General features: G+C 43.2%; 1 protein-coding gene and 1 pseudogene across 1 annotated transcript; one reads left to right on the top strand and one right to left on the bottom strand.

Annotated features, from left to right (window-relative positions):
* Positions 1 to 4,444: 4,444 nt before the first annotated feature.
* LOC139477099 (uncharacterized) lies at positions 4,445 to 10,176 on the bottom strand. Its single transcript, XM_071259649.1, has 6 exons — positions 9,963 to 10,176; positions 9,234 to 9,837; positions 7,930 to 8,252; positions 6,507 to 6,682; positions 5,811 to 6,111; positions 4,445 to 5,585 (listed from the first exon to the last, which is right to left on the bottom strand). Exons 2-6 carry the CDS (start codon positions 9,638 to 9,640, stop codon positions 5,380 to 5,382), a joined length of 1,413 nt encoding a protein of 470 aa, XP_071115750.1. The 5' UTR covers positions 9,641 to 9,837; positions 9,963 to 10,176; the 3' UTR covers positions 4,445 to 5,379.
* A 103-nt stretch (positions 10,177 to 10,279) lies between these two features.
* Positions 10,280 to 20,476, top strand: LOC139477098 (uncharacterized; annotated as a pseudogene).
* The last annotated feature ends 2,539 nt before the right edge of the window (positions 20,477 to 23,015 follow it).

Raw genomic sequence — 23,015 nt, 5'->3', positions numbered from 1 at the left:
TCATTCACATATGGTACAGACATTTACCACATGACAATGTATAATGCTTTATTGATTCGCTCAGTGCATATTCAATATTAAAAGGCTTTAACCGTCACGATGTAAGCCAGACATACACGCTCTTTGTCGTTGGCCCTGTAGCGAGTATAGTAAAACATTATTTCGAGGAAGCGAAAGCGAAAGTAAACAATTGCCCCTTGTGGAATAAATCACACACTGACAACGAAACCTGCCTGGTTATACTGGGGAACTTCCCCCTGGGTAATTTGTGCCTTACCCGTGACGCCTACTTCTACAACAACAACTACTACTACTACTACTACGACTACTTCTACTTCTACTACCACCACCACCACCACTACCATTACCACAACCACAACCACTACCACCACCACTACCACTATCATCACTACCACCAAGACCACCACTACTACCACTACTACTACTACCACCACCACCACCACTACAACTACTACTACCACTACTACTACTATCACTAACACCACTACAACTACTACTACCACCAGCACTACTACTACTACTACCACTACTACTACTATCACTAACACCACTACAACTACTACTACCACCAGCACTACTACTACTACTACCACTACTACTACTATCACTAACACCACTACAACTACTACTACCACAAGCACTACTACTACTACTACCACCACCACTACTACCACCACTACGACTACCACCACTACTACTACTACCACCACCACTACTACTACCACCACCACTACTACTACTACTACTACTACTACCACCACTACGACTACCACCATCACTACTACTACCACTACTACTACTACTACCACCACTACTACTACTACTACTACCACCACCACTACTACTACTACCACCACTACTACTACTACTACAACTACCACTACTACTACTACTACTACCACTGCTACTACCACTACTACTACTACCACCACTACTACTACCACTACTACTACTACTACTACTACCACCACCACTACTACTACCACCACCACTACTGCTACAACTACTAATGCTACCGGAGGCACGGGTGGCCCATTCGTAAAAGGAGCCGCAATTCGCTGTGCAGAGTTGCGTCCCTTGGGCATGCCAGAAACCTATGATTGTGGGTTCGAATCCCGATTCGCCCCGATTATGTTTCTAGGTTTGTCAGCACCATACCCGTGCTCGTGGGTTTCACCGAAGTGGTAAACGTCTGAGACCTGCATCACTTCGGGCTTTCCTCCCACATTAAGCTGACACGCCGTGATATAACTGGAATACTGTTAAAAGCGGCGTTAAACCCAATTCACTCACCAATGCTACCACCACTACAACTACAACTACAACTACTTAAACTACCACCACCTACACCACCACTACCACCACCATTACAACCATTACCACCACTACTACCACTACTACTACCAATACTGCCACCACCATTACCTCCACTACTACTACTACTACTACCACTACAACTACCACTACTACTAATGTATGCACCTTATTACTCCATTAAGCTTAATCACTCAGAGATTATCGGAGGTAAACTAACAACACGTATAGAATATCCTCCATTACGCCCGCCTGAAAATGCACAGGATATATATTTATATATATATACCACACAGTCATGGCACAGGATATATATATATATATATATATATACCACACAGTCATGGCACAGGATATATATATACCACACAGTCATGGCACGGGATATATATATACCACACAGTCATGGCACAGGATATATATATATACCACACAGTCATGGCACAGGATATATATATACCACACAGTCATGGCACAGGATATATATATACCACACAGTCATGGCACAGGATATATATATACCACACAGTCATGGCACAGGATATATATATATACCACACAGCCATGGCACAAGATATATATATACCACACAGTCATGGCACAAGATATATATATACCACACAGTCATGGCACAGGATATATATATACCACACAGTCATGGCACAGGATATATATATACCACACAGTCATGGCACAGGATATATATATACCACACAGTCATGGCACAGGATATCTATATACCACACAGTCATGGCACAGGACTACGATGCCGGGAGTATATGAGAATATACAGGTTCAAAATTGATGAACTCTTGGGTATTGTTTAAATATTCTCTAAACAGCTCATTCTGAAGTTGTGCATGAAGTGTTCGTGGCTTAACTCTGTTTTTTAAGTACTAGGACAACATGGGTGGAAAACCCCAAGCGATGCACATCTTTGACGTCCATAGATGTCTTGTAATCAAAGGGACGCAACTCCGCTGAGCTAATTGCGATGCCTAAAAGACACAAACATGTACAAATATAAACACGTACACAATATTGTTGTTCTTATTATTCTTATTATAATTTCCTTAAAAATATTAAACATTAGATAAGCATGTCTTTCATTAAACTTTATTTAAGATAACCCATCGAAACACATCTTGTACATGAAAGGGTTTCATCAAGACAATAACAACAGAAGCAAAGCCCTGGTGAAGAGTCAACAAGCCATAACAATATACGACATATTGTTCTATATCGGCGAGCCCTGTGTCCCCATCGCCTTGTTTATTTATTTATTTATTTATTTATTTATTTATTTATTTATTTATTTATTTATTTATTTATTTATTTATGTTTTTGTTTGTTTGCCTATTTATTTATGTGTTTGTTTGTTGTTCAAGGCCGCACTTAACACCATTCCAGCTATATGTCGATAGCCTGTAAATAACAGCGTTTCACCCTACAACAACAATTGATACTAGGAAAAGCTTTGATTGCTGGGGAGCAATTCTACCCTGGAATCCCCAAGAGATGGTCTTGGTGCGATGTACTATATAAACAGACAAAGTTTGAAATACGTGTGTAAAAGTCCGAACCCCAGTCGTCTATACCACTCAAATATGCAATGCAAGCAAATGTTTTCACAAACATTTATGTTCTAGGAGTTAGAAGAAATATGTATGTGTATGTTCATGAGTTTAAATATACAGTTATTAATAATGCACACATTTGTGTCTTATTCAGTAATAATGCATTAACTTGACCGTTCTCGTCGGCTTCACACGGGACCATGTAGTGTGATGTCACAGGCACAACTCACTGATCACAAAATGTGCATAAATAACAAAATCGATTTCAAATGAATCTGCTTTTTTCTTTAGAGGGAGACAACTCTACTGATAACTGTACTAGTAACTATCGGCTATTTACCTTAAGGGGAGACAACTCTACTGATATTCCGGACATTGATTGTGTGCCTTTGAGTACTTCAAGGTGGTTGCAATGTGGGTGTAATGTGACGTCAATCGTCATGGTTTTAAAGATTATATTCTTTTTGAGTTGATTTCATGGCTGCAGATCATACTCAAAAGCAGGTAAAGAACATCCGATTTTTTCATATGAGTAATTAATATGTCATGGTGGGTATGGAAACAAAGCGTTCCAAATGTGTTTGGAGTAGTGTAGGCAGTTTGTCAGCTCTATGTGGAAGGGGCGGTCGGGTAGCCTAGTGGTTAACGCGTTCGCTCGTCACGCCGAAGACCCGGGTTCGAATCCCGACATGGGTACAATGTATGACGCCCATTTCTGGTGTCCCCACTATGATGTTGCTGGAACAGTGCTAAAAGGGGTGTATCTTACTCACTCACTCACCCACCAACCCACTCACTCACTCAGTGTTCTCACTCATTTCATTCGCAAACACCTGGTGGCTTCAATCATATTCAGAGATCCATTCATATGATGTCACAACTATTTTGCCATTGATGTCAATTTGAATGTGCGTTGTCGGCTAATAGAGACTGGTTATTCTCCGTCGTTGATGTGTTACATTGTAATGATTGAATGGCTCAGAATGGAGATATAAAGGACGCTATGGTAGCGAACAGATTCAGGGTATTTATTGTGATAGAAGGCCGATATAATACCCCGGATAATCGAGGATGGGGCGATCCACTGCCCGAGAAATACATTATCACAAATTGCCTAAACACAGGCGGTAATTTAAACACGTTATTACTAAACACATAATAGCAAATAAATACGATTATGTCCACTTTCAAGTTACGTAACACTTCCAGCAGGCTTACATTTCACCAGGCAGGTGATAATCCGCTCAATCTAATTTCAGTGATCCGTATTTTCATAAATTACGATGTGACCAACCATTTTATAAACTGAAGGGTTGTTATTTCAGTCAGTGCTTTAAGGCATACATTTAGTTATATCTAAATGAAAGTGACCACTATCCAGCCCCTCCGCTCCCAATATCAAATGATCGGCCCCTAAGTGCTAAAAGACTTAGTTTCGCTTTCTCCTGATCCTGGTCCGATTGTTGTGAAGAGTTGACTTTTCTGAGACCCGTTTTCATTGAGAACCAATGTCTAGTCTATAGAAACCCTAGTCTATGAGTCATGGCCACGGTCAGACGTTGTTGACAGTCGGTCTGTCCTTTCATAACGTTAAGAAGTGTAGTCAGATGTACACACAGCGACAAATCGAAACAAGGTAACAGTTCAAACATATTTCGGCCGAATCCAACCATTTTGATTTGTGGAGAAGGTTTCAAGTCACAGAGGTCTACAAGCACAGATATGGCTACTGATCCCGCTTGGCTAGGCCTCGTGCCCTCGCAAAATTGTTTCAAAATTTATATCTCCAAAGTTGCCAAAACGTATAAAATGCCTTAGCTACGTCACGGTTAGACACTGATTTTCAGTATATTAGACTGTTCGTTTGATAATGATAGCAATTATCCCTGTAGTTTATCCAGATTCACGATTGTTAATTCTGACTCGATCGCCGAATGACGAGGGCGACGCCATGTTTGTTTATAAACAGTGAAAGTAGTCCTACTTGACCTTTGGTATTTGCATCTCTATCCGCATATGACCCCAACGGATATCGTTTTTATCCGTTGGCTTTATCCTGCCGAGAAACCTACTCATTATATGATAAATACGTTTATGTCCACTTTCAAGTTAGATAACACTTTCTGGAGGCTAACTAAACACCAGGCAGGTGATAATCCGCTCAATCGAATGTAAATTATCCGTATTTTAGTACAGTCTGTGTACTTTCATAAATTACGATGTGACCAACCATTTTATAAACTGAAGGGTTGTTATTTCAGTCAGTGCTTTAAGGCATACATTTAGTTATATCTAAAAGAATAGGACCACAATCCAGCCCCTCTGCTCCCAAGATCAAATGATGGGCCCCTAAGTGCTAAAAGACTTAGTTTCGCTTTCTCCTGATCCTGGTCCGATTGTTGTGAAGAGTTGACTTTTCTGAGACCCGTTTTCATTGAGAACCACGCAGAGACCACACTGAAGCCTGCTACATTCCATGTCCTTTCACTATCTTCACAATACGATCAATCTGTGACGGGGTGAACTTCTCAAACACACTGAGCATGCACTGGGTGTTGTCCAGGCGACGGAGATCGGGGTGTTTCTTGATCGAGGTTAAGTTGCTGTTATATAATGCCCCAGATGGAAGGGACGTGGATCCGCCATCTTTGCTGTATATTAGTACGACATCTCCTGCAATAGATCAGGGTCAAAATGATATAATGTCCGTATAAGCATTAACGTATACATTGTCTTAACGCTCGCTACGACCGTCGTAGGTCAGCAATAACGTAGGGGAGATGCGATTGCTGTAACGCTATGATCGTTCTGATCATGAGCTTTATAACCAAATGAGGAACAAGAATATTTATCATTTGGCCTCACAATGTTTGCAGTTTTCAACAGATGTGTTCTCACCTCCCATTTTCTGGATAGCTTGTACCGTTGTAAGCCGGAGATCCCCCAGTCCCTTTGTAGGGTCTTCGAGGATGACATTTCGTTCATTAAAGTCCACACACACAAAGTAGATTTTACAAAGTGGAAGGTTTAATATTTGCTCGTGTCCTTTGACGTGGTGCTTTTCGACAGCAATGTTCTCAGATAGGACAGCCTGGATTTTGGCGTGGTGTTGGTTGGTGGTCTCTGAATGAAAGCCGACCACACACACACGGTTCTCAAGATGGCGGCGTGACACTCTGTTCAACGTCCTCTCGTCTCCCTGGAAATTCATCTTTTCATTATGGGCTGTATTTATGTATTTTGATAGCAACTCAAAATAACAGAACAATAAATAAAGTTGGTTGCTTGAGTTTCGATCTCGCCCAACCCAGACTAACTTGAACAATTAGGAAACACTATTATACAAATACCATAGAGTTGCTTCCCTTGAAATAATGACGTCAAACGCTACATCACATACAATGAAATTATTAATGGGCTTGGAAAAAAACCTGGTCACACAGTATTTGTAACTTGATCATGACTCACACGGTGAGAATCGTGCTTAAAACTTGTCGTGTATTGCAATATTGTTTACCTTCACAATATGGACCATGTCATATTTTCTTTCTTACCAAATTCGTTTATTTTATATCCATCACAAACAAGACCTACCCGAATGATGTCGGTATCAGGGCGTGGTCCCCCATTAGGGGCCTCTCGCCGTGCCCCTCCCCCCTGGCGGTCCAACATGGCGGCGAGGATGTCAGTGAAGTTGGACCACATCTTCCACACAGCAACCATCACAGCGACCTCAAATATCCCCATCAATAGGATGAGGAAAATCCATTCTGGAACAAATAATGATGTATAACAAAAATGTACAATTATCGTGTAGAATGGGCCAAGTGGTTGATTATTCGTGTGAGAGATGGGTTTTAACGCACTTGAAACAGCATTTTTGTTTTCTCATAGCCTGTCCGCTTGACGTGTACCCCACGTGGTGAAACCCAAGAGCACGGGTAGCGCTGACAACTTAGAAGTACCATCAGGGCGAATCTGGGAGTCGATTCCACGATCATAGTTACTATATACTCCAGTTATATCTAAAGAACCCATGCTAATTTCATATTACTATATACTACAGTTATAGTTTAAAAACCCATGCTTATTTCACATTACTATATACTACAGTTATAGTTAAAAAACTCATGCTTATTTCATATTACTATATACTACAGTTATAGTTAAAAAACTCATGCTTATTTCATATTACTATATACTACAGTTATAGTTAAAGAACCCATGCTTATCTAATATTACTATATACTACAGTTATAGTTAAAGAACCCATGCTTATTTCATATTACTATATACAACAGTTGTAGTTAAAGAACCCATGCTTATTTCACATTACTATATACTACAGTTATAGGTAAAGAACTCATGATTATTTCACATTACTATATACTACTGTTGTAGTTAAAGAACTCATGATTATTTCACATTACCATATACTACTGTTGTAGTTAAAGAACTCATGATTATTTCACATTACCATATACTACTGTTGTAGTTAAAGAACTCATGATTATTTCACATTACCATATACTACTGTTGTAGTTAAAGAACTCATGATTATTTCACATTACCATATACTACTGTTGTAGTTAAAGAACTCATGATTATTTCATATTACCATATACTACTGTTGTAGTTAAAGAACTCATGATTATTTCACATTACCATATACTACTGTTGTAGTTAAAGAACTCATGATTATTTCACATTACTATATACTACAGTTATAGGTAAAGAACTCATGATTATTTCACATTACTATATACTACAGTTATAGTTAAAGAACTCATGATTATTTCACATTACTATATACTACAGTTGTAGTTAAAGAACTCATGATTATTTCACATTACCATATACTACAGTTGTAGTTAAAGAACTCATGATTATTTCACATTACAACAGTTAATCTGTCATGGCATGACATCATTTCACATTACAACAGTTAATCTGTCATGGCATGACATTATTTCAGGACATCCAGCATGTCCAAAGAAGAGTTTATTTTTGTACATACCCTTCGACAAAAACTTGTTCCTGAGTTCTTCCAAGCGACCGTCGAAGATGTAGCTTTTCAGCTCAACGTTGGTGTAGTTGTTTAGCATGTCGTCACGTATAACCGTGATGTTGGCCTCTAACCACTTCATCTTTTCCTGGTCTGCGACGTTTCGCACCAAGCACTGTTCCAGAGCTGTGTCTATTGTGCTCATCTTCCGATGTAGCTCGGGATCCACTTCGACAGTCGCTGACGGGATGGAGTTGCTGCTGTTCCAGACGCTGACAAAGGCGGGGGCGAAATACAGGGTGCCGAGTGTCCCCAGTATGCCGCCCGCGAATCCCCTAAAAATCAAGTTCACGAGTGAGTGAGTGAGTGAGTGATTATGGTTTAAAACGTAGCATTATAACAGTATTTCAGATCCACCATGGCCTGACGGCTTCATGTGGGAGGAACGCAACTTTGGTGAAGCCTAGAAATTTATCAGCGCGAAATGGGATTCGAACTTAGGGTCATAGTGTTCTGACACCCCTAAGGGGTGCAACTCCACACAGCAACGTCTGCCACCCTTGCCTCACATTAAAGTTAATCCTATTCTAACATATAAGTTCTTAGTTACATATTCGGTGGCAAAGGTGTGCCGGGATTTTCTTCAGTATGGTTTAATATGGTAATCAACAATATCTATATCACTACAGCCTGTAAATAAAAGAATTTGCACCAGGTAAACCAGTGACCGAAAGCATAAGCAGGGATCTACGTCATGGGGGTATAGCTTACTTTTGTCAGCTTTTCTGACAATCATAGCGTACTCAGGAGCAATTCTGACAATAAATCGCAAAAGGATATGTTTTTCTTTAAGGGATATGTACACCGTTTAGAAACATTGAGAAAGATTTTATTCCAAAGTCCCGCCATCAGCAGTTAACGTAAACTACAACTACAACTACAAACTACAATTTATTTTGCAAAATGTCCTTACAAACTACACAGGAATTTGTAAAACATCGGCGTAGATACGCGGGGATTCCGTAGAACTTTTGTGTAAAAGATTTGTGGCCTTGTCGTCTAAGGCACTGATGTTGGTTTGCAGAGTCGTGTCCCTTAGTGATGTCGAGACATTATGACCCTTGGTTCGAATCCTAGACAGGTCCTGATTATGGTCACTATCATCAACCTGTCCTTGTACGTCTACCCCGCCGTCCACCACGTCTAGTGGTGAGTGAGTATGGTTTTACGCCGCTTTAGCAATGTTCCAGCAATATCACGGCGGGGGACACCAGACACCGCGTTTAGAAAGGATTACAACAAGACGAAATACTCACGTGGTTATCGACATTGCACATATGAATAAGACTGGAACCTTCGGATTGAGGTATGTGTGTGTCCCTTCACGCCTCGGGCTATCTGCAGCAGGACCTCTGTTTGTCACTGTGGTATCTCCGTTAGACAATGTCGAATCCGACTCAGCGTCTGGCTGTGATCCGTCAGTTCTGAGGGTATCTGGCCCAGGCCTAGCGCCAGGTGAGCTGTTAGTTTGTGTACTCGCGTTGGTCTTCCAGGCTTCTGTCTCTTTTAAATCGGCCGTTGGTTCATCGCCGGGTTCAGATTTAACCTGGTCAACGGTTATCTCCCTTCCATGTTCCGCTCCGTGTTCTGTTTGATTTGTTTTTTGTCCTGAACCTGCTTTGCCTATCGCCAGTGGCTCTTTTATCTCAGCCCCAGACGCCATTCATGCGTGAATAATGGAGTCGATGCAGTTGTAAGAGCGGGCGACAAGGCTGCCATTCGCAGTGCAGTTCACATAGTCTAAGTCGTTATACACTTCCGTCAACAATAGTGAGGTTACACCCCAGCAATGGCTAATCAGCTGCTTCTAAACCGCACTAGGTCACACGGACGGTTCGCGGAACTATATCGCCTTCTCCGCTGAAAAGAAATATAGGTAATGCTCGATCAGGTCCACTTTAATATATTCCGATGCAGTCAATTGTTAGATGTCCCGTTAGGACGTGCGATCAATCTATTTGTGTCTCGACGTTCTTTATACTCACTGCGTAATATAAAACCAGTTTCAAGGGTCACCCTGACCTTAACATCCCTTCCAAGAAACGACACGTCTCGCGAATCGACAGCCTGGGGTCCTGGGGATTCCTCTAAATCCGCCTTACATACTGATCACTACGCGGGAGTAAATAGTTCTCAATGCACCGTGTGTCAATGCTGTTAAGGTATGATCTTAAGTGACAGCACATCGCATGTATACGTAGCGAGATTTAAACGTTGTAATATCATTCTTACATAGTGAGTATAAATTGCTGAACACGTGTCGCTTACACAAACCCTTGACTGCAAACTAAGGCGTAGGAATATGTAGTTAAAAATAACCACAGGTAATGTTGAGCTCGGCGTATGGATAAGAACCCCTGACCAGCACAACACGCCATATTTCTCTCCGAGGCGCAGTGAGGGCTGGATCGAGGTAGGTTTCTGCCAAGTAGGGCAGTGTACACATGTTGACATGTTTTCATACGCGTCGTGTGTGTATTTTAACACGTGAAGAAAAGGTTGTCTCTTCCTTCCCTGAATATGTCAGATGTTGTTTGGTCGGCGCAACAACACAACATAGTTCTCTCGGAGTTGTTGTGAGTGCTGGGTTGAGGTTAGTGTCAACCGAGTAGGTGACGTCAAAACAAGCTCGCGATCTCCTCCAACCCTGCATATAGTTGCATGACCACTGTCCCTGGCCATGCTTTAATTTTTAGGACACCTGACCACCGACCGAGGAATAAATTGTCATGGCTGTGTTTCCGCTTCGCGACTGATACGAATATAAGTGAGTCCGCGATGTGCGATGAACGTTGAACTGTTTGTTTATTTGTTTGTTTGTTGTTAAACGTCGCACTCGATAATATTCAATCTACATGACGGTGGTCTGGACCAGACAATCCAGTGATTGACGTCATGAGCATTTCACTAGTATAATTGCTAGGTAGCCAAGTGACTACGCCGAAGCTCCTAGTACGATTCCCTACATAGGTACAAGATGTGACGCCCATTTCTGGCGTCCCCCGCCGTGATATTGACGGAATAGTGTTAACAGAGGCGTAAATATGTACTCACTCACTCATGTGGAAAGTGACCCCGAAGTAAAGCTTGTAACAAACATTTAACACTACCAGAAATCAGATCAAGTGTCACCATCGGGTCAAATCTTGGACTCGAACCTTTGACCTGTCGATCTAGTGGGCTAATGAGTATGGCTCCAGAGACACAATAGAAGTATGTGTTATTTTCACAGCTGTCTGTATAGATGGTAATTCTTGTTCATGCAAAGCTGACGAATACATAGCTGCTGATGAGAATTCTTTCACACCACTTTTACCAATTCCGTCTCCCTATTGCGTGGATCGATGCTCATGATATCAATCACTATTTACTGTTATTTACAGACAGCTGTCATATATCTGTACTATTCCTGAGTGCGGCGTTACACAACAAACAAAACAAAACCAATTCCGTCTGTAAATAATAATAATAATAACACTCATGACAATAGTGATAACAACGACGAATGGGTAACAGCAAATGTAATAACCGTTGTTTTAATATGAATCCATATTTATGATAAAAACATTTTAAATATTTTTTGCGAAAGCTAATATACATGAATTTGGTGAATGTTTTATAGTGTTTTCGCCGTTGTCAAGTCAACCGTGAATGTCGCCACATTACCAAGTCGCGTCGTTACATCACGCCCTCTGCGTATTGAGGTGTCGGTATGGGACAGGCTCGAGGCTAATCCGTGAAATCTTGAAGTTGACATGTCAAACCTGGCCCCTCGCGTCAAGATGGCCGGCTCGTTTGCAGCCTGGAAAGCGGTTGTTCAGTTATGCCCCAGTTCCACTGGCAATCACGCTTTACCATTAGTCTCATTCCTATTAAATCTACAGGTTAATATCAAACCACATGAAAGATCGGGGTTGTCCTCTTCCTTCTGTGACTTGTCTGAGGCAGGGAGAATGTATACAACATTGGCAGCCATTGACAGTTAGCGGTATTTATTTTCAATGTGTATTATTTACTGAGGGTATTTTCTAACTAACTAATAAGACTTACACATGTAACATGAATAGTATGTTAATTCATAAAGTTTGTTGGAGAAATATATTCATTTAGCATTTTAACTATTTCTACAACCTGTCACCCCTTCAGTGGAAAATGGCATGACAGTTTCCAAGAAATGACTTGTCGCACTGATTGTCAAGAAATGAAACAGTCCAAACAGGTTGCGATGAAATGATATCATATCTTTGGACTAAATTTTGACGGTTATTTTGCAACTTCTTTTAAAAAAAACTATGTGTTTTGGACCTATTTGACTCCGGAATTCTCAACGGAATTTCCCAATAACAGTCTCTGTTTCAGTTTATTGAAACTCACTGCGTAGTTTGCCAACAGAACATGCACATGGCTGATACTATGAGCGGGCAGTGAGCATGTCCATTGTTAATAGCACTGATTTAGAATCTTCACGAGTAAAAAAAATACATATTAAATCTAAACATATTTATGATGTCGTTGTATTGATTCTACATTTGGCTTTGCAGTAAATATTCTGTAGGTATGTAGACGTTAGCCATTTGGTTGAGGGGTTGAGCAAAATTCTTCTTGTCAAAATTTGTTGCAAAAAAACATTGGGTGGAAAAAAGTGGCCTCCACTGTTTGTTTGGGCCTGGAATATACTGGTACACACAGGTCTGTGGACGGCAGTTCCCAATAGTGTTGTTGTCCTACTGTTGCCAGTCACAGAGCAACTCTCACCCTAGCACACCTTTGAAGCGTGCCACACATTCCTTATCATGCTGGGGCAGTCCCCAATAGTGTTGTTGTACTGCTGTTGCCAGTCACAGAGCAACTCTCACCCTAGCACACCTTTGAAGCCTGCCACACATTCCTTATCATGCTGGGGCAGTCCCCAATAGTGTTGTTGTCCTACTGTTACCAGTCACAGAGCAACTCTCACCCTAGCACACCTTTGAAGCGTGCCACACATTCCTTATCATGCTGGGGCAGTCCCCAATAGTGTTGTTGTACTGCTGTTGCCAGTCACAGAGCAACTCTCACCCTAGCACACCTTTGAAGCCTGCCACACATTCCTTATCATGCTGGGGCAGTCCCCAATAGTGTTGTTGTACTGCTGTTGCCAGTCACAGAGCAACTCTCACCCTAGCACACCTTTGAAGCGTGCCACACATTCCTTATCATGCTGGGGCAGTCCCCAATAGTGTTGTTGTACTGCTGTTGCCAGTCACAGAGAAACTCTCACCCTAGCACACCTTTGAAGCCTGCCACATATTCCTTATCATGCTGGGGCAGTCCCCAATAGTGTTGTTGTACTATTGTTACCAGTCACAGAGCAACTCTCACCCTAGCACAACTTTGAAGCGTGCCACACATTCCTTATCATGCTGGGGCAGTCCCCAATAGTGTTGTTGTACTGCTGTTGCCAGTCACAGAGCAACTCTCACCCTAGCACACCTTTGAAGCCTGCCACACATTCCTTATCATGCTGGGGCAGTCCCCAATAGTGTTGTTGTACTGCTGTTGCCAGTCACAGAGCAACTCTCACCCTAGCACACCTTTGAAGCCTGCCACACATTCCTTATCATGCTGGGGCAGTCCCCAATAGTGTTGTTGTCCTACTGTTACCAGTCACAGAGCAACTCTCACCCTAGCACACCTTTGAAGCGTGCCACACATTCCTTATCATGCTGGGGCAGTCCCCAATAGTGTTGTTGTACTGCTGTTGCCAGTCACAGAGCAACTCTCACCCTAGCACACCTTTGAAGCGTGCCACTCATTCCTTATCATGCTGGGGCAGTCCCCAATAGTGTTGTTGTACTATTGTTGCCAGTCACAGAGCAACTCTCACCCTAGCACAACTTTGAAGCCTGCCACACATTCCTTATCATGCTGGGGCAGTCCCCAATAGTGTTGTTGTACTGCTGTTGCCAGTCACAGAGCAACTCTCACCCTAGCACACCTTTGAAGTGTGCCACACATTCCTTATCATGCTGGGGCAGTCCCCAATAGTGTTGTTGTACTGCTGTTGCCAGTCACAGAGCAACTCTCACCCTAGCACACCTTTGAAGTGTGCCACACATTCCTTATCATGCTGGGGCAGTCCCCAATAGTGTTGTTGTACTGCTGTTGCCAGTCACAGAGCAACTCTCACCCTAGCACACCTTTGAAGTGTGCCACACATTCCTTATCATGCTGGGGCAGTCCCCAATAGTGTTGTTGTACTGCTGTTGCCAGTCACAGAGAAACTCTCACCCTAGCACACCTTTGAAGCGTGCCACACATTCCTTATCATGCTGGGGCAGTCCCCAATAGTGTTGTTGTACTATTGTTACCAGTCACAGAGCAACTCTCACCCTAGCACAACTTTGAAGCGTGCCACACATTCCTTATCATGCTGGGGCAGTCCCCAATAGTGTTGTTGTACTGCTGTTGCCAGTCACAGAGCAACTCTCACCCTAGTACACCTTTGAAGCGTGCCACACATTCCTTATCATGCTGGGGCAGTCCCCAATAGTGTTGTTGTACTGCTGTTGCCAGTCACAGAGCAACTCTCACCCTAGCACACCTTTGAAGCCTGCCACTCATTCCTTATCATGCTGGGGCAGTCCCCAATAGTGTTGTTGTACTGCTGTTGCCAGTCACAGAGCAACTCTCACCCTAGCACACCTTTGAAGCCTGCCACTCATTCCTTATCATGCTGGGGCAGTCCCCAATAGTGTTGTTGTACTATTGTTGCCAGTCACAGAGCAACTCTCACCCTAGCACACCTTTGAAGCCTGCCACACATTCCTTATCATGCTGGGGCAGTCCCCAATAGTGTTGTTGTACTGCTGTTGCCAGTCACAGAGCAACTCTCACCCTAGCACACCTTTGAAGCCTGCCACACATTCCTTATCATGATCATTGGAGTCACCCTCTGGTCCAGTAATCCTTCCTGTGTTTTCCAGTCATAGAAAACGCGTTAGCCAGGAAAGGATAGATGCGAGGATATATAGCCAAAGTGCAATACGTTTGATTTGCATTCCATTCTCATGATCACAGTGGCGCATTAATACATTTACACAAGGGTCCTGAGTGACGTCATGCGGCTGACTGATAACTTCACATTCCTAGATAAGATCAAATAAGTGTTTGTTGTTTAACATCCCACTCAGCAATATTCCTAGATATGGGGTTTATCCTCCTTCACTTAGTAGCAGATATTAACAATACTTTACCCATGACTATAGACAGAATGAACGTAGCGCAAGTTCTGCATTGCTTTTTTAGAATTTGATTATATTTCCCTTGTCGATTATTTGTAGCTGAATCATCTAAATATATAAAAGAATAGATTAATAAAATAGATAAGAACAAAATAATATAAATAAATTAAAACAATAAAATAAATAAATTAATACAAAAATATTGTTTTAATAGTAAATATGAAGCGAGGTGAAGAAATAACAGTCAATGAGTACGTCTGGGACTGTCAATTTATGTTTTCAGAATTTCAAAATGGAGGCGGTTGATCGCGAATCCTTTTCCCTGTTGAGCCAAGACTCGGACGCCGAGACGGACATACAGGAAGAGGACTGGACGCCGGACTTTAAGAAAAAACAGAAGCGGATGAGCATCATCAGGAAGATACAGCAGCTGTGTGGGAAGGATGACGGCAACTCCAAGCCTCTCCATGTTGTTGTTATAGGTGAGTATTGATTTCAGTCCTGGTCACAATGGCAAGAGATGAGGCGGGCTCGCGTGGCCTTGTTGTCTCTGGAGTCGCAATTGGCTGTGCAGAGTTATGTCCCTTAGGCGTTCAGAATCCTGGAACGTGGTTACAATTTCTGATTCGCCCTAATTTTGATTCTTGGTGTCATACCTGTTTCTCAAATTTTGTAAGCATCTGGAACCAGCATCGTGTCGCGTTTTCTGTCCTTGTTAAAGGTTTGCATCGAGTGCTTAGTCAAAGCGCTGCTTAATCCAACAAGTTGTGTCTACACTTAAGACGCACCTGTAGTTATTACACTGTGTTGTGTGCAAAATGTTAACTCTACTTTGACTAACGTAGGTCACGTGTTACTGAACGACTGTCAGCCTTTGGGTACAGCTCGATGGCCTCCTTTAAGCGCCACGGCGACACATAACATAAACACTGTCATTGTTTGGTTAAACTCACTCACTCACCCACTTGACTGTATGGTTATCTATATTGCCAGGGCCTGCTGGGGTGGGGAAGTCGGCGTTTATCAACTCTGTCGGAGCTGCGTTTGACGGCGTCAGGTGGCGGGAGCACAGCTACTCGGGGTCTCACGGCGAGGCGGGAGGACAGATCACGGTATTTACCACAAGGTAAGATGCATGTGAAGCCTCTATAACTCAAATCTCATTGAATAAGCCGAAGTTCGAAAGAGTTGATATTGGACCATAGTGTCAATAATGAAGCTGTCGTGACATAAAAGTAGTTTTAGGGCACGGGTGCAGAGTTCCGTCCCTTTGGCGTGCCAGGATCTGATGATAGTGGGTCCAAATCTTAGATTCCTTAATTCAGCATCAATATTTTAGTGTTTGTTTACGCTACGTCGTTCCATCACCTATTTTTAACCAACCAGTCGAGCGATGACCCGGTTCAAGCGAGAGGAAATCCAATCAATCGAACCCTCAGATTATATTACACAAGCGGCAGTATTATAGGCTTGACTTCGTGTGGAACGTGTCATATCCTTGTAGCTGCTCTACACAAGCGGCAGTATTATAGGCTTGACTGCGTGTGGAACGTGTCATATCCTTGTAGCTGCTCTACACAAGCGGCAGTATTATTGGCTTGACTGCGTGTGGAGCGTGTCATATCCTTGTAGCTGCTCTACACAAGCGGCAGTATTATAGGCTTGACTGCGTGTGGAACGTGTCATATCCTTGTAGCTGCTCTACACAAGCGGCAGTATTATTGGCTTTACTTCGTGTGGAACGTGTCATATCCTTGTAGCTGCTCTACACAAGCGGCAGTATTATAGGCTTGACTTCGTGTGGAACGTGTCATATCCTTGTAGCTGCTCTACACAAGCGGCAGTATTATAGGCTTGAGGGCGGGGGGGGGGGGGGGGGGGGGGGGGGAGGGGGATGGGGGTTATACATACTTGGGGAGTATTGACCATGTCTTTAATTAGGATCCTTGGCATGTCAGCTCTATTCACCAAAGCGGTACAGCTCTAATTGTGTGTGTGTTTGTTTGTTTTTTTGTTTAACGCCGCACTCAGCAATATTCCAGCTATATGACGGCGGGCTGTATATAATCGAGTCTGGACCAGACAATCCAGTGATTAACATCATGAACATCGATCCACACAATCGGGATACGATGACATGCATCAACCAAGTCAGCGAGCGTGACCACCCGATCCCGATAGACGCCTCTTACGACAAGCATAGTCGCCTTTTACGGCAAACATAGGTTGCTGTAGACCTATTTTACCCCCGATCTTCAGGGGTCCAGTACAGCTCTCAGTCGTGGCTGATACTAGAAATTAGGGTGTATAAAGCAACACGCGATACTTACTCCATAAAGGACCTTATTACCCAAAAAGTTAGAAATAGCACAGTTAATAATATCGTATGTGCACAAGTGCAAATATCACTCCACCAGTGCATTGTTTACGTCATCCGGACGGCGTTTTGACGTCATTAGAATCTTATTGTGACGTAGAGGTCGGAATGACGTCACACTGGAAACGCCGTCATAGCTGAAGATTAGATAATTGTGGTTTTCAATGACGGCGGTCGTGCTAAGTAATATTTCTCAAGGGGGGCATGAAAACGGATAAAGAAATAATGGGTAATAAAGAATTTTTCATGATCGCATGTGAGTTACACTCACACGCTCGGGAAATACGCGAATTCTAACACTTATTTCGAATGACACACATGCTCGTATAATAATCTCTATAAAGCCCACCGCATCACTTTACAAAAACTTGTTTCTTCTGCCAGCTATAAGAAGTGCTGCAAGGCCGATAAGTACCCGGATGATCTTCTACCAACCCTCATCGATGTGGCTGGATTTCACGACCAGGCCGGGGATGAGTTTGTGGAACTACTTCGCATTGTGTTCTACGGTCGACTTCCGGTTGGCGAATCACTGGCGGAAGCGGCGAAGTACTACAAGGATTGTGGACTGGAAGGACTCCGGTCCAAGTACAACCAGAACAATGAGAAGCTGAAGGCAGACCGTGTCATCTTTCTCTCCTCCGCCACCCAGCTCGTCCCTGAGAACCTCATTTCATGTGTCATGCAGGCAGCCAGACCGTCGGGAATCCAAGACAAAAAAAGAAGTGAGCACTAGTTAGAAATCTCTCGGTTTCAGGTTAGAATAGGTCCCCAGTGGAGCGATCCACAAAGCATTTGTAGCACTACGATATTCGCAAACCTGTGTCAGACTATATTATTACGATAGCTCGTAACGCTACGAACGCTTTGTTGGTCAGGCCCCGGAATCTCATAGCTGGTCGTAAGAGGCAATTAGATGGAAAGGGTGGTCAGCCTTGGTGCCTTCGAGTAACAAGACTTGATTTGACATCTGTCTGCCATGAAGGCACCATATGTTGAGACACAGTAATACAGTAGTTGGGACTCAGGTTTATAAGAGATAGGACGATATAATACAAAAAGCAAAAGTGGCAGTAGGTTTATGACTAGATTTCAACAACCTGTGCTTCTCGTTGGAAGCATTGTCGACTTAATGAATAGGGTGGTCTGATTCGGCGGCTTGGGTGAGTGCTAGCCATAATCTTATTCGCCCTGATTATGTTATGTTTTTTAGCACCATACCTGTAAATATCTTAGATCTGTATCACTTCGGGTTTCATCCCACAGGAAGCTGACACGCCGTGTGATAACTGAAATACTGTGATCTTAAAAGAAACTCAATCACTCTCACTTACTCAATAATCAATACAATATTTCATCTTTCAGCAATTCCGTTGTTCGGCGTCATGACGAAGTACGACAAGGTGGTGCCACAGGCAGAGTTCGAGAAGCTGAAAGAAAAGGCAGGATCCGATTCTGCCAAAATTGATGTCATCGGACAAGTGGACTATGATAAGCGAGAGAGTCAGTTCATCGAGGCGTTAGGTCTTGGAGGATCCAAACATCGGTTCCTTCGCTGCTCCAACTACTGCGATGACGTCGACAAGGACCACAGGCGAACAGAAACCGTCATCCCTGACCTTGACCTTCCGGTGCTGAAATTCTTCACCCAGGTCACTGACCCCGTCATACAAGTGCTGAGCGAGGATGAGTCCTACTCCCGTGGACTCGCACCGGAAACGGTTCCCGAACCGAAAGTTGAGACCACGACGCCAACACGTGCACCGAAAGGCGTGACTCCAGTAAAAGGAAGCCGAACGGGAATTGTTGAGAATTTTGGTGAAACTGGGGTGTCGGTTCTGTTGATTACCATCGAGGCGATGTTTGTAGCTTTTTTCCTGAACCTCCTTCTGAAGTCCCAGGTTGACGTCAACAAAGTGAAAGTAGCCTGTCAATTTATGGCAGACCGAGGAACCCCCCATGCCCAGGTCGGGATGACAGACATATGCAAGGACGTAAACAGCTCCGATGTCTGGACCGGTCTGACGTTCTACATTGCAATTATCATGATGATTGTCATCAGAGTGGCATCGACGCTAGCCACCATACGTATCTTTCGACGTAACTGATAGCCCCGGATTCTTCATAGTTCTGTTCAGGTTTGCCATCGCTTGACAGCATGATAATTCACACTCGCAGTTTTATGTCTTTCATTGGTACATACGCTATATTGAAGGACTGAGTGAGTGAGTGGATGACTGTTGTTTTAAGCCGCATTTTGGTAGCAGTATGTCAGTATAACGGCGGGGGACACCAGAAATTGTGTCACACATTGTTCACACGTAGGACATTGAACCCGGACCATCGGCGTAACGAGCGAACACGTAAACCACAAGGCTACCCAACCGTGTGAATACAGGAGGAACGATGTCACTTGGTAAGAATGTCCCGAGGCAATTACAGGGTGGCTTTCTTTCAAAGATAAAGAAGTGTGTGAAATACGTTAAAGATGACACCAAGAACTGTGTTCGATCGCCTAGGGTGATTTAAACACTGGAAGGTGGGCCCTCCCTCGGCCATTGTTAAAGGCGCCACACCTTCACTTAACTTTGTAGATAATCGGATTAATTGTCTCTTAAAGGCCGAACTCATAATATATGTACGTAATGTATTATGTTAACAGTGAAACCTCGATAATCCAGACAGGACAGTCTCCTATACAATCACCCGGACATCAACACCCGGATTAACTTATAACGCGTGTTTTATTATAAATATAGTTCCTTTGTGAATATATATATATGCAGATGATTCCAACAGTATTCGTCCTGAAGGCAATATGTCTGGATTAGGGTTTCGCTGTCCAACTGTTGATAATAATTGTAACCGGACTCAATAAAGAACATATGTTCTTCAATAATTATTTTTTTTTGCACAAAAGGAAACGACCCGGATGTTAAAAAGTCTTTTCCTTTGCGATGGTCTCCTACATACCATCCTCGCGCATCCAGGGTGTTATCACAACATCAACGATTCTATTACGATAAAGATCCTGGAGCCATTCACTACAGTACTGCTTTGTTTTTAATGAAATAGTCGAATGACACCACGAGTGATAGTGCCGTCTACCCAGGGTACATTTGCATTCATCTGTGGGCAATCACTGATTAGCGATGTGAAGATTTGCTGGAATCCAGAGTATTTATAGCATGGGGATTAAATACACTGGATAAACTAGGGTTTCATTGTCATAAGAATGGGCCCCCACAAGCTAAACTAAATTACACTCATGAAAAACTGGAAAGGCACCTGGTGTTCGCGAAGCAGTTGAATGTTTCCTGTTTTCGAGGTACATCCGTCATTAGTAGAGATTTAGGGTCATGAGTGAATGGGTTCGGTTTGAAGCCGCTTTGTGCGTGTTTTACTCATATCATGCAATGGCGGCACAAATTGGGAGTGAGTGGGTTTGGTTTGACGCCGCTTTATATTCCAACAAAATCACGGCAGGGAACACCAGAAATGGGCTTCACACATTGTACATATGAGGGGAATCGAACCTGGGGCTTCGACGAGACGAGCGAACGCTTTAACTACGAGGCTACCCCACCGCCCTCATAAATTGAGAGGAGTGAGTGAGTTGGGTTTAACGCCACTTTAACAGTTTTCCAGTAATTTCGCGGCATGCCTTCTCAATAAGGGAGGAAAGCCCCAAGTGATTCAGGTCTCAGACGTTTACCACTTCGGTGAAACCCACGAGCATGGGTATGTTGTTGACAAACCTAGAAACATAATCGGGGCGAACTGGGATTCGAACCCACAATCATAGGTTTCTGGCGTGCCCAAGGGACGCAACTCTGCACAGCGAATCGCGGCGCCCTAGGCGACTTGGCCACCCGTGTCCCCTGAATTGAGAGGAAAGCTCAAGGTGACGCATTAGCCATTTTTAAGAAACATAGCAGCAAGACATTGTGCTGAGAAATAATGAAAAGTATCAGATCGAACCCACGAGAACAGTAATGATAATGTACGATTTTAGGATACTGACAGTCATAAGGTACGCAGGTCCGCACAGTAAATTCCGGCACCCTGGACGATTCAGCCGCCAGTACCCTCAAATGTCCCTTCCAGTAAACACAGATAGTTGTAGATGCAGAGACGCATCTGTTAATGTTGTTGCTTGGTGTTCCAGTAAACACAGATAGTTGTAGATGCAGAGACGCATCTGTTAATGTTGTTGCTTGGTGTTCCAGTAAACACAGATAGTTGTAGATGCAGTGACGCATCTGTTAATGTTGTTGCTTGGTGTTCCAGTAAACACAGATAGTTGTAGATGCAGAGACGCATCTGTGAATGTTGTTGCTTGGTGTTCCAGTAAACACAGATAGTTGTAGATGCAGTGACGCATCTGTGAATGTTGTTCCTTTGGTGTTCTTGGGTGATCCCAGTACAGTAAACTAACACGCTTATAACGAAGTGACGGATATAACGAAATGTTGCTTAAGCCCCGGCCATTTGCGGTATACTTTAGTTTAAACGCTTATATCGAACTCCGGTTATAACGAACTCAAGGGGACCAGTATGTAGTTTACTGTATTTCAAAGGTAGTTTGCATTTGTTTGACATTGACGTGAACGACACAACTGTTGCTGGTAAACAGCGCAACTTTGACCCCTGCATATGTTTGACATTCACGTGAACAACACAACTGTTGCTGGCAACAGCGCAACTTTGACCCCTGCATATGTTTGACATTGACGTGAACGACACAACTGGTGCTGGTAACAGCTCAACTTTGACCCCTGCATATGTTTGACATTCACGTGAACAACACAACTGTTGCTGGCAACAGCGCAACTTTGACCCCTGCATATGTTTGACATTGACGTGAACGACACAACTGGTGCTGGTAACAGCTCAACTTTGACCCCTGCATATGTTTGACATTCACGTGAATGACACAACTGTTGCTGGTAAACAGCGCAACTTTGACCCCTGCATATGTTTGACATTGACGTGAACGACACAACTGTTGCTGGTAAACGGCGCAACTTTGACCCCTGTATATGTTTGACATTGACGTGAACGTCAAAACTGTTGCTGGTAAACAGCGCAACTTTGACCCCTGCATATGTTTGACATTCACGTGAACGACACAACTGTTGCTGGTAAACAGCGCAACTTTGACCCCTGTATATGTTTGACATTCACGTGAACAACACAACTGTTGCTGGTAAACAGCGCAACTTTGACCCCTGCATATGTTTGACATTGACGTGAACGACACAACTGTTGCTGGTAAACAGCGCAACTTTGACCCCTGCATATGTTTGACATTCACGTGAACGACACAACTGTTGCTGGTAAACAGCGCAACTTTGACCCCTGCATATGTTTGACATTGACGTGAACGACACAACTGTTGCTGGTAAACAGCGCAACATTGACCCCTGCATATGTTT

The sequence above is a fragment of the Haliotis cracherodii genome, unplaced genomic scaffold (genome assembly GCF_022045235.1).
Source record: "Haliotis cracherodii isolate W230 unplaced genomic scaffold, xgHalCrac1.p SCAF_31, whole genome shotgun sequence".
NCBI lineage: Eukaryota > Metazoa > Mollusca > Gastropoda > Lepetellida > Haliotidae > Haliotis > Haliotis cracherodii.
This window is presented reverse-complemented; position numbering and strand designations above follow the sequence as displayed.